Source organism: Odocoileus virginianus, chromosome 2 (genome assembly GCF_023699985.2).
Source record: "Odocoileus virginianus isolate 20LAN1187 ecotype Illinois chromosome 2, Ovbor_1.2, whole genome shotgun sequence".
Classification (NCBI taxonomy): domain Eukaryota; kingdom Metazoa; phylum Chordata; class Mammalia; order Artiodactyla; family Cervidae; genus Odocoileus; species Odocoileus virginianus.
In genome coordinates this window covers 80,997,534-81,013,886 of record NC_069675.1, presented here as the reverse complement: position 1 = coordinate 81,013,886, position 16,353 = coordinate 80,997,534, and the positions used below count along the sequence as shown (strand labels likewise).

The 16,353-nt window shown below is 47.1% G+C and overlaps 1 protein-coding gene across 1 annotated transcript in view; it reads left to right on the top strand.

Annotated features, from left to right (window-relative positions):
- The window catches only part of TRIB2 (tribbles pseudokinase 2), a 29,182-nt gene extending 19,841 nt beyond the window's left edge, over positions 1 to 9,341 (top strand). The window contains exon 4 of the mRNA XM_070451527.1: positions 6,845 to 9,341. Within this exon, the coding sequence (XP_070307628.1) occupies positions 6,845 to 7,313 (469 nt within the window). The 3' untranslated portion in view covers positions 7,314 to 9,341. The remainder of the gene's footprint in view (positions 1 to 6,844) is intronic.
- The last annotated feature ends 7,012 nt before the right edge of the window (positions 9,342 to 16,353 follow it).

The following is a 16,353-nucleotide window of genomic DNA, read 5'->3' as shown; positions in this document are numbered from 1 at the left end:
GATGCCATCCAGCCATCTCTTCCTGTGTCGTCCCCTCCTCCTCCTGCCTTCAGTCTTTTCCAGTAAGTCAGCTCTTCCCATCAGGTGGCCAAAGTATTGAAGCTTCAGCTTCAGCATCAGTCCTTCCAGTGAATATTCAGGATTGATTTCCTTTAGGATTGACTGATTGGATCTAAAACATTTCATTCTCTATGCCTTGGTTTCCTTACTCTTTAGGAAGTTGGCACATATCATAATATTTGCTTTTTAGTTTTGTTATGAAAAATAGACTTGTAGACCAAAAATAATCCCAGTGTTCTGTAGCTGTTTAATTCGTGGCTGCTATTGTTGTTACTGGTATATAAATATTATATTAATGTCAGGATGTTAGATAGGAAGGGTTGCAGTCCCTATAACTTAAGAGTTAAAGGAAAGGTATAAAATCAGGAAATTTGAAGCCAGAAGAGCCCTTTGCAGGCCATGTACGATTGGTTCTCGGGCTTCTCAGGTGGCACAGTGATAAGGAACTCACCTGCCACTTCAGGAGACACAGGTTTGATCCCTGGGTTGGGAAGATCCCCTGGAAGAGGAAGTGGCAACCCACTCCCATCAATGGAGGAGCCTGGCGGGCTGCAGTCCATGGGGTCACAAGACAGTGAGACACGACTGAGCGCACACAGACACACACGACTGGTTCTCACTTTATGGAAGAGAAACTGAAGCTGAGGTCGATTTAGTGACCCAGAGAGAGCCACTCAAGCCTCCGGGGAGTGTGGGTAGGACATCAGGTCAGAGCTTTCAAGGCTGGTGCGGCTGCTCCGTGGGGGTGGGGCGTGGAACCTCGTGCACGCTGGTTCTGGCTTCCTCACCTGGCTCAGCATCTGAGGACTGGAGCCCTGGCGCTGGCTGAGCTGGGCCTGCACCTCCAACACAGGCTGCCTCCCTGTAAGCCTTGTTCATTCAGAGGTTGCAGGCAAAGCAGGCTTTTCCTGCCTATGCCAGGGACAGGTTGCCGAATGCACACAGAGATGCCAGCTTGTCGGCCAGATCAACCCTCGCTGGAGCCCGTGACTCAGGGCTCTCTCCTCCAAGAAGCTGCAGGAGATAACCACTGTCATTTGCAGCTCTTTGGTCACACAGATCTCTACCATTCTCCCTTGTTGCTTTCAGCAGTCTGTATTCTCTATGTGCCGTCTCTAGTCTTAACCACCTCCACGAAGCCCATCCTGATCACCTTTGTACGGAATAATGTGAGCAGGAGTGAGCTGGGCACATATTTGTGGGAAGAACATTCTAGGCAAGGGGGAGGGGGGAGTGCAAAGGGCCCAGGAAGGAATGGGGCACAGAATCCACATCCATTTCATTCTGCCTGTGGCTTATTCATCTATCTTCCCTCTAGGCTTTGGGGCTGAAGGGTAGGGGGAGGGCTTATAAGAAGGTCAGTTAGAGTTTCCACCATTTTTTTGTAGATTTACTGTGCTAGGCTCTTTGATAAATACTGTACTTGAATTGTTTCATTTACAATCTTCACAAAAACTGAGACTATGGGTGTGACTTGTCTGTATCTCCAGTGTGTGGTTTCATTTGAATAATCCAGACCGCCCCCCCCCCCCCCCCCCCCCCATGTTCCTGTTGAGTTTCATGAAAATCGATTTCTCTGCCTGGAAATTCCTAAAGCCCAGATTGATTAAGGGACCTCAGAAGTTGAATGACTGTTTTCATTCACTTCCTCCCACTCTGACAGGTGCCGGCGCCTGGCCAGGCCTTCCGGCAACATTCCTGAGAGGAGAGGGTGAGCCCCCCTCCCCCCCATGCCCAGGGGTGGGGAAGCCGAGCCCCAGAGACCTTCCGAAGGGTCCTGTAGTTGTGTCGTGCGTCGGTAGGGACCAGAGTTGGAATTCTAGCCCAGCTCGGGCCCGCGACCTGGGGGCACCCCGGAAAGTCCTTGTTTATAGATGTAATCCAGACTTCTTGCCTCGACCCTTGCCTGGGAGTGATGTAAACAAGTTCAGGATGTTCCCAGAGGCAGGCAAGGTCAGAAGAATGCCTGGACTGCTGCATTTCCTCCCCATCCTTTCCTAGGCTTCTTCCTACCCCTGGGGGATTCCTGCACGCTTGCGCAGAAGCAGCAGGCTGCCTGACCCTGGGGCGCCTGCGTGCTGCCCGCCTTGAGGGTCCCTCGCTGACCCAGCCGACCTGGGGTGGTTTCCTCCGCCCGGTGCTCAGGTGATGGCGGCTGACCGGAGCTCCCAGCCCAGCGAGAGGCGAGCACTCGGCCTTTAGCTAGCCTTCCCGCCGGAGGAGCTGACCTACCCTCTCTGAGCATTAGGTTCAGTGTCCACCCAAAGGAAGAATAATTCTTGCCTTGGAAATTGACTTTATACATTTTGAAGAGAAAATATATGTAGATATCCACGCACGCTTCAATGCATAGACGGTGTTTGGTATTTGGTACTTAGTATTTTTGCCTAAGCCAGAATTCAAACCCTGGTCTCTGGCTTTAAGACCCTGAACTGGTCTGGCTTCTTTGTGGCTGCGTCACAACAGGCCACACTGAACCGGATGTGACCACAGCTCCAGACCCTCCCGGCCAGAGGCTCAGCCTCTGAAGGCAGGGGGATGAAGTGGCCCGTGGATCAGCTTAGGGGCAGCGGAAATCAGCAGTACGTGGGTGCCTTTTTATTTATATATTAATAGCACTCAAATTCATGAGGTGTTTGCATGGCTTCCAAGCCCTCTTTTTTGAGTCGGGGGAGGAGAGATGTGAACTCCGGGAAAGGGGTTAATTGACAAGATGGAGACCTTAGGCATGGCTCTTATGTCTGATGTGGAGGAAGTTTCTAGAAGAGGGATGAGGATGAAAGTGGGGTCACTGCTGCCCGTGGGAGGGGGTGGGGGGAGGATGTGGTGAAGGAGAAAGTCAGAATCTAGGGTTTGTGACCCGGGAAGGAATGAGAATGAAAAGGGCTTTAGGGTTGGCTTAGCATGAACTGCTTGAGGTAGTTAAGTTTGTCTTCTTCGGAAAGAAGCCACAACTCCCTCCCAGCCTTATTGGAAAGGCACCTGAGATATTGTACCAGTAATTTATAAAGCCGACCCTCCATATAGTCTTCACTTTTCCTCTACTTACTCCTAGGAAGGTTTTTGTCCTTTACCCAGAGCAGGGGCCATTGTTCCTTTAAAGGTAGTGCACAGATACTCCTGTGGTCTACAGCTTGACCGTCCCTTTCATTCTTGGATTGAGGGACGGAGTGTCTGTTGGGTGCTGGGTACAAAAAAAAAATCTCTAGGGGCTGGAGGTGCCTCATGAAGCACAGGTGGTGTTTTTTATACTCAGAGTGACCTCAGGCACCTGCCCAAGGGCCCCTGGAGGTGGGGGATGAGGTAATGACCCTGAAATGACCACTGGCATCATAACACATAGAGTATACACGCAGAACTGTAGACATGTAAATACCTGTAAATACCTACAGTTACAGGCGGTAATGAAGGGGATGTGGCATTGAGGTGTAGGGGTGCTCCTTTGGAACAGGAGGGTCAGGCAAGGTCTCTTTAATCCAGTGCATTTGAGCAAAGACCTGCAAAAACTGAGTTCTGCAGAAGACCATTCTGGGCGAGGGGCTGGAGGTGGGGGTGTGTGCAGAGGCCCCAGGAAGGACTGTGGTTGGTCGGTATATGTGAAGAACAGTGCAGGGGTTGGAAGGGAGGGGGGCCACTCGGCTGAAGCCTTGGCAGAGATGGTCACCCAGTTGAATGAGCTGAGATGGCATTGGTGGGTTTTGGCAGAGAAACCCAGCTCCAAACCCAAATCCGATTCCAAGTCTCATTCCACTAGACCATCACCCCTTGTCATACAGATGCGAGGGCTTATTATTATTATCTCCACTGGGATGATCATCCCCACAGCTACTCTGCCGCTCAGGCTGTGAACTTGGAGGTGGAGAGCCTGGTGGGTCCCAAAGCTTGGCAGGAGCAGCTGCTGGTGAGGGTGGGGCAGGGGAACCTGTGGTGAGAACCCACCTGAGCCTGTGGTTTGTGCCCCGTCCTCTCTGCCCCATGGGTTTTACCAGCTCACCTCCAGTCTCCAACCATCTAGTGAGGCTGGTGTGAGTCAGTGCCACCTGCCACCTTAGATTAGAGGAAGCAAATTTGCTTTTAATCCACTCAATTCCAGATCAACACATCCAGACCCTTCCTATTTTTACAGATCGACTAAAGGGGGAAGAGAAGGGCACATACACTACAGGTTATAAATAGAATATGGGCAAGCAGATAAAGAAGATGTGTTGCAATGTACTACACAGAAGCCCAGAATGTTAAAACTGGCAGAGACTTAAGACTGTCTTGTCCAGATGGATACACAACTGTGTCCATATATCAATAGTTAATGCTACTGAACTGTAAACTTAAAATGGCTAAAATAGTAAATTGTATCTTATATTCAGTCAGTTCAGTTCAGTCACTTGATCGAGTCCGGCTCTTTGCAACCCCATGGACTGCAGCACACCAGGCCTCCCTGTCCATCACCAACTCCCAGAGCTTGCTCAAACTCATGTCCGTTGAGTCAGTGATGCCATCCAACCATGTCATCCTCTGTCATCCCCTTCTCCTCCTTCCTTCACTCTTTCCCAGCATCAGGGTCTTTTCTAGTGAGACAGTTCTTCCAATCATGTGGCCAGAGTATTGGAGTTTCAGCTTCAGCATCAGTCCTCCCAGTGAACATTCAGGACTCATTTCCTCCAGGATGGACTGGTTGGACTGGTTGGATCTCCTTGCTGTCCAAGGGACTCTCAAGAGTCTTCTCCAACACCACAGTTCAAAAGCATCAATTCATTGGCGCTCAGTTTTCTTTATTACATACATTATACCACAATTTAAAAAATTAAAATAATAATAATAATAAAAAGACTGCCCCATTCAACACTCTGCTTTAAGGTTGAGAACAGAGAAGTTTAGTGACTCACTCACAGACACACAGCAGGTAAGAGATGTAGTCTGGCCTGGACTCTGCTCCCCTAGCTCCTAGTCTAGTACCTTTTCCAGTGACTGCAACTATGTTTTCCTTGTTGATGGAAACGAGAACAGAGAAGTCAGTCACCCTTTGGTCTTGGAAACTCCTGGACTTCAAATATGGCGTCTGAGGATCCGTGCAGGGTTTTAGCTGACCTTTTGCTCTATGCAGCTCCCAGCAGTTCTCCTTGGATTAATTTGAGCCTCACCTCCCTTCCGTGGCTCTCTGAGGAGCTGCAGTGATGGTCCTGCAAGGCTAAGACCTACAGCTGGAGAAAGAAAAAAACAGTAGAGGATGGACTTGGTCATAAACTCTGATTTAGGACTGAAGCCTTATTGTGGCTTCTCCAATTCTCCTGGTCTCTCCTCATTTGTGCCTCATGACACCTGAGGGCAACAGGGGCATTGCTTTGGTGGGCACTTTAGAGGTGAAAGAAACATCTGATGGGAATGCCACTGACCTCCTCGGTGCTCATCAGCACCATCCGTGTGGTCCCAACCCCTAACTCCAGCCCCTCCTCCCTGCCTCAGGTTCCATTCATGGCATCATCTGTGTGATGGAATGGGATTAACTGAGTTGATGGGGCCTGAGAACTGAGGGAACTTTGCAGTGGTGGCATTCTGGCCAGGAGAATGGAGGAGGGTGTTGGTTTTAGGCACTGAAAGGTAATAACACCTAACTTTGCACTCAGAGAGCAATAGGCAGGGCACAGGGATTCTTCAGAGGTCACTGGGCTAAGGAAGGAATGCAAAGCTAGGAACTTGGAGGTACTGAGCATATATTTATTTGGTACTTAATGGTGATATCAAGCCCTTCTGTGTAGCCCCAAGTGCTAGGCTCTGGAGACTCAGAGTTTAATTCGGGATTTCTATGCCTCTGTTCTTCCCCATCGTACCCAGGAGGGTCCTGCATTCATCAGTGAGCTCGGTGGTCCTTAACCGATGGGGAGAAGATTCACACACACACACTCATGTACCCATGTGAGGCAGAATCACAGATGTGTGACCCAAGTGGAGAATCTAGGTAACCCAAGTCGCATGCGTACCAGGTCCAGGACCAGACCCTAGGAGTGTGATGGGTGGGACAGGACAGAGCTTCAACAGGAAATCTTGGGAAGAGAGTGGGCTTGGAAAAGAGATGAGAATGTTGGCTTTGGAAGGCCACAGTGATGGAATGCATTTCTAGCAAACATTTCCTGGCTCTGCCTGTGTCCTAAGAGAGGCATTTTGGTGTGGAGAGAGCACCAGGTTGACTTAGGAAGATGTGAGGTCAAGTTTTCTCTGTTTCCCTACCAGATGGCTTTGGGTAAGTTACTTAAATTCTCTGAGCATCCATGTTCTTCTCTGTAAAATGGGTTAGGAAAATCCTCTACATCTAAGTAAAGGAATGTTGAAATGAAGCAAAACTGTTGAATGAAAGATCCTGGCTCCTGTGTTGTATCATGTTAGTCACAAGTTTGCCAGAAGCTATGGACAGAGATTGTGTGAGTTTCCCAGCTGGTTGGATCTGAGTTCAAATCTTGTGACTCCCCATCATCACCCCGTGTGACTTTTAATCTCTTGTTCCTTCCTGACTAAGTTGAGGAGGTAATAATCTATTTGTGATTTATCTACCTGCTGACGGTTTCAGTCCACCAGTGGATCGAAAGTTTCAGGCAAATTCTTTGCCTCCTGGCTCCCCAGCCCTGGATCAGGGTCTCGCCACCTAGAAGGTGCCCAGTAAACAGTGTTTGACTGGTCCAGTAAATGAATAAGGGTCTTGGGAAAGGTTCAAATGGAAGCTGCGACATAATGGTGGGATTCCTGGGGCTCAGAGCATCCTTACAAAGCTCATGTTTTGCTCCTTTTCTTGCAGGACTCGGGTCAAGCTGGAAAGCCTGGAAGATGCTTATATTCTGCGGGGAGATGATGACTCGCTCTCCGACAAGCACGGCTGTCCAGCGTACGTCAGCCCGGAGATCTTGAACACCAGTGGCAGCTACTCGGGCAAAGCAGCTGATGTGTGGAGCCTGGGAGTGATGCTCTACACCATGCTGGTCGGGCGGTACCCTTTCCATGACATTGAGCCCAGTTCCCTCTTCAGCAAGATCCGGCGTGGCCAGTTCAACATTCCAGAGACTCTGTCGCCCAAGGCCAAGTGCCTCATCCGGAGCATCCTGCGGCGGGAGCCCTCGGAGCGGCTGACCTCCCAGGAGATTCTGGACCATCCTTGGTTTTCTACAGATTTTAGCGTCTCGAATTCAGGCTATGGTGCTAAGGAAGTGTCTGATCAGCTGGTGCCGGATGTCAACATGGAGGAGACCTTGGACCCTTTCTTTAACTGAGCTCACACCCCACGGGGACTTAGCAGGTACCAGAAGCGAGAGAGAGGGCAGCGGAGAGGAGTTCTTCCAGGGAACACGTATCGCCTGGCTTGGTAGCAAGAGGGACATGGACACTCACAGGCTTCTTGGTTCAAAGAAGGAAAACTGTCCAGGAGCTGACTGAACATGTAGCATGGAGGCCAGAGACGCGGGATGGAGGCGGGCTCCAGGGTCCTGTCGGGTGGGCAGGAGCCCCCTGGAGCTTCTCTTGCCTGACGGAGCCCCCCGGGAGACCACCCCTATCAGCTGGGCTGCTTCCGCCTTTCCCCCTTTCCATTTTGTTCCAAATAGTTGCAAATCTTGATAGAATCAAAACTCTGCCTCAAACACACATCTTGGCATCGCACTGTTAGCGTTTAACTTCTTGTCATGATTCAGGGAAGGTACCATTGGCCAAGGGTTTTTTGTTTTTTATTTTCTTTTTAAACAAGCCAGCCACCTATCTGATAATTCACGGGGTTCATTAAAAAAAAAAAATTCGGTGCACACAGACTGATGTGAAACCTGGGTGCTAAAACTAAAAGAAAATAAAAGTCCAGTTTGTGTCTCCTAATTGCGCTCTTCAACTCATTTCTTCTAACTAAACTATTGAATATCCTGGTCAGGAAATGACACGTTCAGTGCTTTGCTCCCTGAAGTGGGGAAAAAACAGACCTGTCCTGTAACCCAGTATTCTGTTCTGTGTCAATTGGTTTGTGGCAGGAAGCTCTTAGAAGTCAAACTTCCAGATGCATCATTGCGATCATAGTTTAAAGAAAGAAAAATGAAAGGAAAAGAGAAATTCAGCTCTTTAATTTTATTTTTATTATTATTGTTTTTTTTTTTTTTTTTTTTGGTGAATGACGAGGGCTGCATCACAGGCATGCCTTTTTGCTGAGATGTTAGTGATGGAGTGAGATTCCAGATGCTGTTGGAGTCTGAAGCTCTTGTAACACTCTGATCTCAACTAAACATTTTGTCTTTGCTTTATTGGCAACTCATGAAATGAAGCAGGTTGTCCCACATGTATGAAATACAGGGCAGCTATCGCATTTTCTTTATGGAATATGATTATTGTAGCTTGGGAGGCCCTCTGGTTTGGACAAAAACTCTCAGTTGAGACAAGCAGGAAGGAAAATAAGCTGAAAGCTAGGATGATATTAAAAAACAAACAAAAAAAAACAAAAAAAAAAACAGCTCTCTATCCCCATACGCACCTTTGTATTTTTCAAGAACTCTTCTATTTATTAAGGAAAATGTCACATTGTGATGTATTAAGCCAGTACTTCAATTACGGGTTAACTTGGGTAACATGTTACATGCTGTAGTTAACATTTATATATATATATTTTCTTCTTTGTTTGAGTATTTCTGTCCCTGAAATAACCTTTTATTTGGCTTTTCTAGATAGCTTTATTTGATTTCGAGTGGCAAATGTTTTTCTTTTTTTTTTTTTTTATCTGTTATGGCTTTTCTATATTGCTGTATGATACAGAACTCTTTGGCATCAATATTTGTGTTTCCAGTACCTCAGTTGTTCGGATTTTACTGCCTGTATATGTTTTGTGAAATGGTCATGTTTTTGGGTAGGTGACACGTGGACTCTAGTATGTAAATGTTACTTGAATCTGTGCTTCATTATAGTATGTGGCATGTATGTGCAGACCTTGGATGCTCTATTTCTACTTAGCAGGAGCCCGGCCTCACGTTCCCAGGAGGACGGCTTAACCATTCATCGTCAGGAGACAAGGAGGCCATGGATTTGCTCTGGATTCTATTTTGATAACAGGAGATAAAAAAGGAGAGAGGGTTTTTTACATTCTGAAGATGGGGCTGAGTTAAGAAGGACCTGTTTTTCTTCCCTCTCCCTTATTTTTTAAGTACCTTGTTGGAGGAAAGATTGGTGACATGCATGGTGGGAATCTATGGCCTCTGGTGCTTTGTCCTGTATTCGGTTAATGTTTTTGTCCTAATCTCTTCAATCAATAAAATTGTGCGTATTTAACTAAACTCGTGGGGTCTGGCAAATGATGATTTTTCCTGCCATCCGGGGTTTGAAGCCCACCAGCCTCAAACTCAAACCTCCCACCAGCCAGGAACTCACCCATTCTCTTAGGTCAACACTCCTTCGTGAGTGAATCACAATCACTATGTATACAAAGCAATATACATGGTGTGGGCATGTGCTGGCTGATTTAGATGGAATATCTCACTGAATTCACACTTCCGGAGGTGTGAATTAATGTTCCTATTATAGGTGAGGAAATCAGCCCAGACAGTTTATAACCCAATGTGTAACCACCTTTAGGTGACTGAGGAGTGAACCTCAAGTCCAGTGAACCCCTAGCTTGCTATGTTTTCTAAGATTTTAAAGCCCAGAGGTTCTCAGGGCAACTGTAAAAGTAACTGGAAGAGTAAGGCTTACCTCGGTCTCAAATCATGCAGAATTCCACATGATTCCCCAAGAAAAACAGCTTCCCCTGCAAACCTGATTGGAAATCATCAAGGAAGAAACCACCAGGCTCCCAGAAGTGAATGTCCTTCCAGCAGCCTTTCTCTAGGTCAAAGATCTGTGTGTTAGGGTTATCAGAGCTAGGTGGGCTCTCTCAGCAATCCTATGCTCTGTAGACCTGATTTAGGAGATGTATCCCCAGCCCAGAGGGTCAGTTCAATCCTGAAGCGTTTAGTAGGTGCCACCTCTGTCATTTCAGTGCAGGCTGGGGAAACAGACATGGAAACAGACAAAGACAGTAGGCAGCATTGAGTGGTGGGTGAACAGGTTCATGGCAGCCCACAGGTTGGGCGCCCCCACCTGACTAAGGCTGTCTGTGTCCTAGAAGGGGTGGCTGCTGAATCAGTCCAGAAGGACATGGCTTTGGGTATTGAAGGAAGAGAAACGACACTACTCTAGGCAGAGGGAACTGTGCAAGAGAAGAATCTAGTCCTCAGTGCCAAGCTGTGGATGGACTTCATCAAAGTCCTTGCAAAGGTGTGGTTTTGTGGCATTTGGAAGGGCATATGGCAGAAGAGGCTTTCTAGTTGGCTGGACCCATCTTCTAAATTCACAAAGTGCTTATCATCCAGTGACATCACCTCCATATCCGCAGCAGCACCTGGCCCTGTGCCTGGCACATGTGAGTGTTCAGTAAACAACGGTTCATTGATGTTTAATTTGATCTTCCTGAGCCAGGGATCGAACTAGCATCTCTTGTGTCTCCTGCATTGGCTAGTGGATTCCTTACCACTAGTGCCACCTCGGAAGCCCAGGCTGAGGGGCTCTAAATACTGCTAAATTTCCTTCCAGCCCTTCTAAGGGGCACATCATTAGAAAACAACCTTTGTAAGGACTGGACCCCACCAGGAGTGGCTTTTGCTAGGACCCAGAAAGGCTGATCCAAATTCTTTGCTCTTTCACTGCCTGTGATTAAGCAGCAGTGGGCCTGCTGCCTAATGAGTGCCTGTTTGAATTGCGTTCTGTCAAACCTTCCCATGCGTGGTTGCTGGGGGGAGAGAGTTGTTGGCACACACAACTTCCAGCCTCTAGATGAAAGCGTCCACCGTGGTAGGGACCCAGAATCAGAAAGATTCCTTTTTCTTAACATTTGCAAGCCTTAGCCAGCAGAAATCTTTATTCGAGCTTGCCTTTGAGGGTAGATGCTTCATGCCTTTACTACTTAACCCAGTCCTGGGGCAGGGCCAGGACCCAGGCCACTGGAAGTGAAGGTGGGGGCTGGGGAGGTAGTGAGCCTCGCTCTGTGACCAGGTAAATCACTCCACTTTTATAAGGACCAAGGGTGTTGTGAGGATTAACTGACATGAGGTGAGGCAGGTCAGAAGCCAAGTTCTGAGCCAGGCTGACCCGGAGACTGTGGTAATAGCAGCCAAGGGCATAATGAGGTGGAGTTCTTACAACCGGGGATGGTGTGGAGTTCCCACAACCCAGGATGGCCCTGGAGTCAAGAGTTTACCAAGTGCCATCAAAAAGAGGTGACAAGAACCCACTGAGACCCCTCCCCTGCCACAGCTGAGGCAGCTTCAGCTTTCAGAGTCTTACACGTGTCTAGTTCTCACATAGACGTAGAGGGGGGAGGATGAAATTTCGACTGCCAGATGCACTTAAGAATTACTGTCAAGTCTAGCTCTTGATGAAGAGTGGCCAACACAGCTTTGATAAAGCAACCAAGAAGTCAAAGGCATTCCCAGAGCCCACACTGAGAGTGGGTAATGGACTCTGAACTGCAGGACCAAGGTATGAATGAGCTGGGTCTGTAGGTCATCCCTTATAAACTTCAGGGGGTTTATTTTTCACCCAGCTCATCTCACTTTGATCTTAGGTCCTTCGCAATGGCCTTTTCCCCTAACTCAGTCCATTCTCTGTGACTAACCTAGTGACCATTATTTAATGGGTTTCAGGTGATCCTCTGAAATAATTGTGAATTATATGTATATCGAGATATCAAATGTCTAAGCCAAAATTTTGTTACTCATCATCTCTGCTGTTAGATACTTCCATGTTTACAAGTCAGGTAATTCTCCAGTGTTGTAACAACAGATAAAGGCCAGGTAACTCCCAGGTAAATGATTCTCAGACAGTAAAGAATCTGCCTGCAATGCAGGAGACCCAGGTTTAATCCCTGCGTCAGGAAGATCCTCTGGAAAAGGGATGGCTACCCACTCCAGTATTCTTGCCTGGAGAATTCCATGGACGGAGGAGCCTGGTGGGCTACAGTCTATTGGGTCACAGAGTCTGGCAAAACTGAAGCGACTGAGCACACACATACATACAACTCAATGCTGGAGATGGAGTCCCTTGCTCAGCCCATGGATAATCCCTGTTGGATCTGTTGTTTCCATGACCTTGAGTCCTTGGGTGTGTATGTCTATATCTGTTAATCCATATCTATACTATCACTACCAGAAACCAAACTTTGAAACAAGTTAGAGACAAAAGGAAGGAGGAAATAGGAACCCACACCACCTATTCAATCTATTGATAAGCCTTTCAAGATAGGCAGCAGATTTTACAAATGAGTAAAGTGAGCCTCTAAGAGATTAATTGAATAATGCCATCCAGTTAATGTCAAATCTTCTGTTTGAACCTGGTTTCACTGTCTCCAAAGCCACTCCATGCTGTCAGAGGAAACCTTGATGCCTTTAAGTGCAGAGACCTGAATATTAAAGCCTGGGAGTTGTGACCAGAGCCCCCCTCTCCTCTCCCACCCACTGGAGAATGTTTTCTGGCAGCTCTCAGAGGTAAGGGACTAGAGAAGGGTTGAGAGTATCACTGAGGCTAAGTAAAGTTTTCACCTTTCCTGAACTTAATCACAATTCAACCAGATGTGGACAGAAAACTTACGAGGAATATCTTTCATTTCTAAAAGAAGCTTCTAGGAGGAGGGAGGAGGGATAAATTAGGAGTTTGGGATTAACAGATACAGACTACTATGTATAGTACTATGCGTAAAATAGATAAGAACATGGAACAACAAGGAGCTATAGCACAGGGAACTATTTATTAATTACTTTTTCATAACATGTAATGAGGGACTTGCCACGTGGCACTAGTGGTAAAGAACCCTCCTGCCAAAGCAGGAGACAAGAGACACAGGTTCAATTCCTGGGTTGGAAAGACCCGCTGGAGGAGATGATGGCAACCCACTCCAGTATTCTTGCCTGGAGAATCTCATGGACAGAGGACCCTGGATTGCTACAGGCCATAGGATTGCGTAGAGTCAGATAGGACTGAAGTGACTTAGCATGCTGGCGTGCAACCTCTATAGAAAGGAATCTGAAAAAGAATATGTGTATGTGTATGTGTGTGTGTGTGTGTGTGTGTGTGTGTATAATCGAATGGCTTTGTTGTACACTTGAAACCAGCACAACATTGTAAGTCAACTATACTTCAGTTTAAAGAAAGGGAAAGAAACTTCGACTCACCAAGACTGTGAAAGTTTTTGAATTATGGACATCTAGGTGAAATGGAAGGACTGAGGCTAAAGCTGAAGCTCCAATACTTTGGTCATCTGATGTGAAGAGCTGACTTATTGGAAAAGACCCTGATGCTGAGAAAGATTGAAGGCAGGAGGAGAAGGGTATGACAGAGGACGAGATGGTTGGATGGCATCACTGAGTCAATGGACACGAGTTGGAGCAAGCTCTGGGAGCTGGTGCAAGGACAGGGAGGCCTGGCACACTGCGGTCCATGCAGTCCCAAAGAATCAGACGTGACTGAGCAACTGAACAACAAACAACAACAGATGTAATGAGAAGTTGGTTCGATACCTGGGTTGGGAAGATCTCTTGGAGGAAGAAATAGCAACGCACTCCAGTATTCTTTCCTGGAGAATCCCATGGACAGAGAAGCCTGGTGAGCTACTACAGTCTATAGGATCACAACTGAAATGACTTAGCATGCACAGATGTAATGAAAAAACAACAGAGTTTGAAATTAGAAGGTTTTGGTTCACAAAATCTGTCCCTTGTCTTCTGCGTGATCTATGACAAGTCACTTTTTTAATCTCAGTCTTTTCATATATGAAGAAGGAACAAACGATTATTGTGAAGATAACTAATCTCTCATTAGTTTCCACGCTGTGTAAGCTGTAAAGTAGTCTACACGTGCTTTTATAAGGACAGATGGCCTGAGCAATACTACATCTTATAAGTACTAAAAATAACATTCTAAGGTGGCTTTAAGGGTGAAGGCAAAATAGGATTCAACTAGGTGAGTCAGCAGCAGTGAAGGGTGGCCCCTGGGTTTCCCCACCCAAGGCACAGCTGCTCTATCGATGAGGCGACTCCTCTGAGGCCCTCTCATAGCTCTTGATCCAGGAACCTGTGTTCTGAGACCTCAGCTGAAGCTGAGAAGCAGGTAGAGGTTGAGGGAGAAAGAAGAAAGAAGGCTGAACCATCAGGCTGAGCCTCCTCATTATATTCTTAAGGCCTTAATTTCATACACCCTTAGCCCAGACCATGCCTGCAAGATCCTCCAAGACATCATCAGAGCTCTTCTTAATTCATCCCATGATGAGTTGTCAACATCTTACCTCTACATGGAGACCTAGAAGACATTATGCTTTCTTCTCCTAAGTACAGGATGAATGATGGAACCATTGGTAATTTTTCTTTGAAGATGACATTCCTAACCATTGGATCTTTGAAAGCTTTGGTGATGTGACAGGGCCCTGAATCTTCATAAGGTTTATGTCCCACTCTTTAAAATGACAAGCACCTTTATAAGGCTAGCCAACCCTTGCTCATCCTTCCTGATCATAAAGTTATCTAGGTAATGGATGAACAAGATGCCCTGTGGGAAATCCAGATGGCCTGCTCTCCTCAGACTATGTTCTGAAAGAAGGCAGCAGCTTTAATATGACTCTGGATCAACTGTGATTATGTATTGTTGTCCATTTCACCTCAGGGCCAACTGTTTTTTCTGTCTCTCATGATTTGGATAAAAAAGATCACATTTATCAAATCAATGGCCATGTAGTATGTATCCAAGGCCATTTGAATCTGCTCTTGCAGAGATGTGACAACCGGTAAAGCATCTTTGATTGAGGCTCATGATTGGTTGAGCTTGTGGTGGTCTGTGGAGAAGGCAAGGGCACGCCACTCCAGTACTCTTGCCTGGAAAATCCCATGGACGGAGGAGCCTGGTGGGCTGCGGTCCATGGGGTCGCTCAGTCAGACATGACTGAAGTGATTTAGCAGCAGCAGCAGCAGCCGTGGTGGTCTGCAGGCATTCCCCAGGGTTCCTCTGGTTCTGTAGGAAGCAGACTGCCATACTAAATGGAAATATGAGTGGCACCATTGGACTCTGTTCGGTGGCACTAATTACCCACTCTGCCTGAGGATTGTGACACTGTTCGTTATTTTATTCTCCAGACAGGAGTGGGATATGTGGGGAACCAGTTTCAGAAGACCCTTTTGCTTCCTCCCTGCTGGTTCTTATCTCATACGTCAAGACCCAGTGTGGGAGTTATTATATGTGCTTGGTATGTCAAACTCAGTTATACTTTTGGGGGATGGGGATATGATGGCCAGGTATGTCTGCAGACCCTGTGGACCCAACATGAAGTGGGCAAGGACTCCATTCATTATGTGACCCCCACGTCTCCGGCCTAATGTGGAGCCATCATGATCTTCTGGGTTTCTGGGTTTCTGGGTCTTAGTATCAATGCTACCTTGTTTTCAAAGGTCTTCGAAATGGCCAGGAATTTCTGTTTCCTCAGCAACAGCCACCCAAGTAAGTGACTGCAGGCCCCTTTAGGAAAGTCCTGGGGAATCATTATAGACATTTCTTGGAGATAGTATGTGTTCTGTTCCAGACCACCGCAATTAAGTAAATGTCACAATAAACTGAGTCACTCACATTTTTTGGTTTTCCAGTGCATGTAACAGTTATGTTTACACTATTTGCTCTGCAGAGGATCCTGTCCCACTCTTTGCAACCTCATGGGCTGTAGCCCGCCAGGCTCCTCTCTGCATGGGATTCTCCAGACAAGAGTATTGGAGTAGGGTGCCATTCCCAACCCAGGGATCGAACCCAGGTCTCCTGCATTGGCAGGTGGGTTCTTTACCGTCTGAGCCACGAGGGAAGTATATTTACACTCTACTGCAGTCTGTTAAGTATGCAATAGTGTTATGTCAAAAAATATATATGGTACCTTACTTAAAAAGGCTTTATTGCTAAACTATGCTAAGTATCATCTGAGCCTTCAGCAAGCTGCAGTAGCAACATCAAAGATCACTGATCACAGATCACTGCAACAAATATGTGCTGTGCTTAGTCACTCAGTCATGTCTGACTCTTTGCGACCCCATGGACTGTAGCCCGCCAGGCTCCTCTGTCTATGAGATTCTCCAGGCAAGAATACTGGAGTGTGTTGCCATGTCCTCCTCCAGGGGATCCTCCCAACTCAGGGGTCGAACCCCGGTTTCCTGCATTGTCGGCAGATTCTTTACCCTCTGAGCCACCAGGGAAGTCCCACAAGAAATAGAACAATAATTTTAAAAAGTT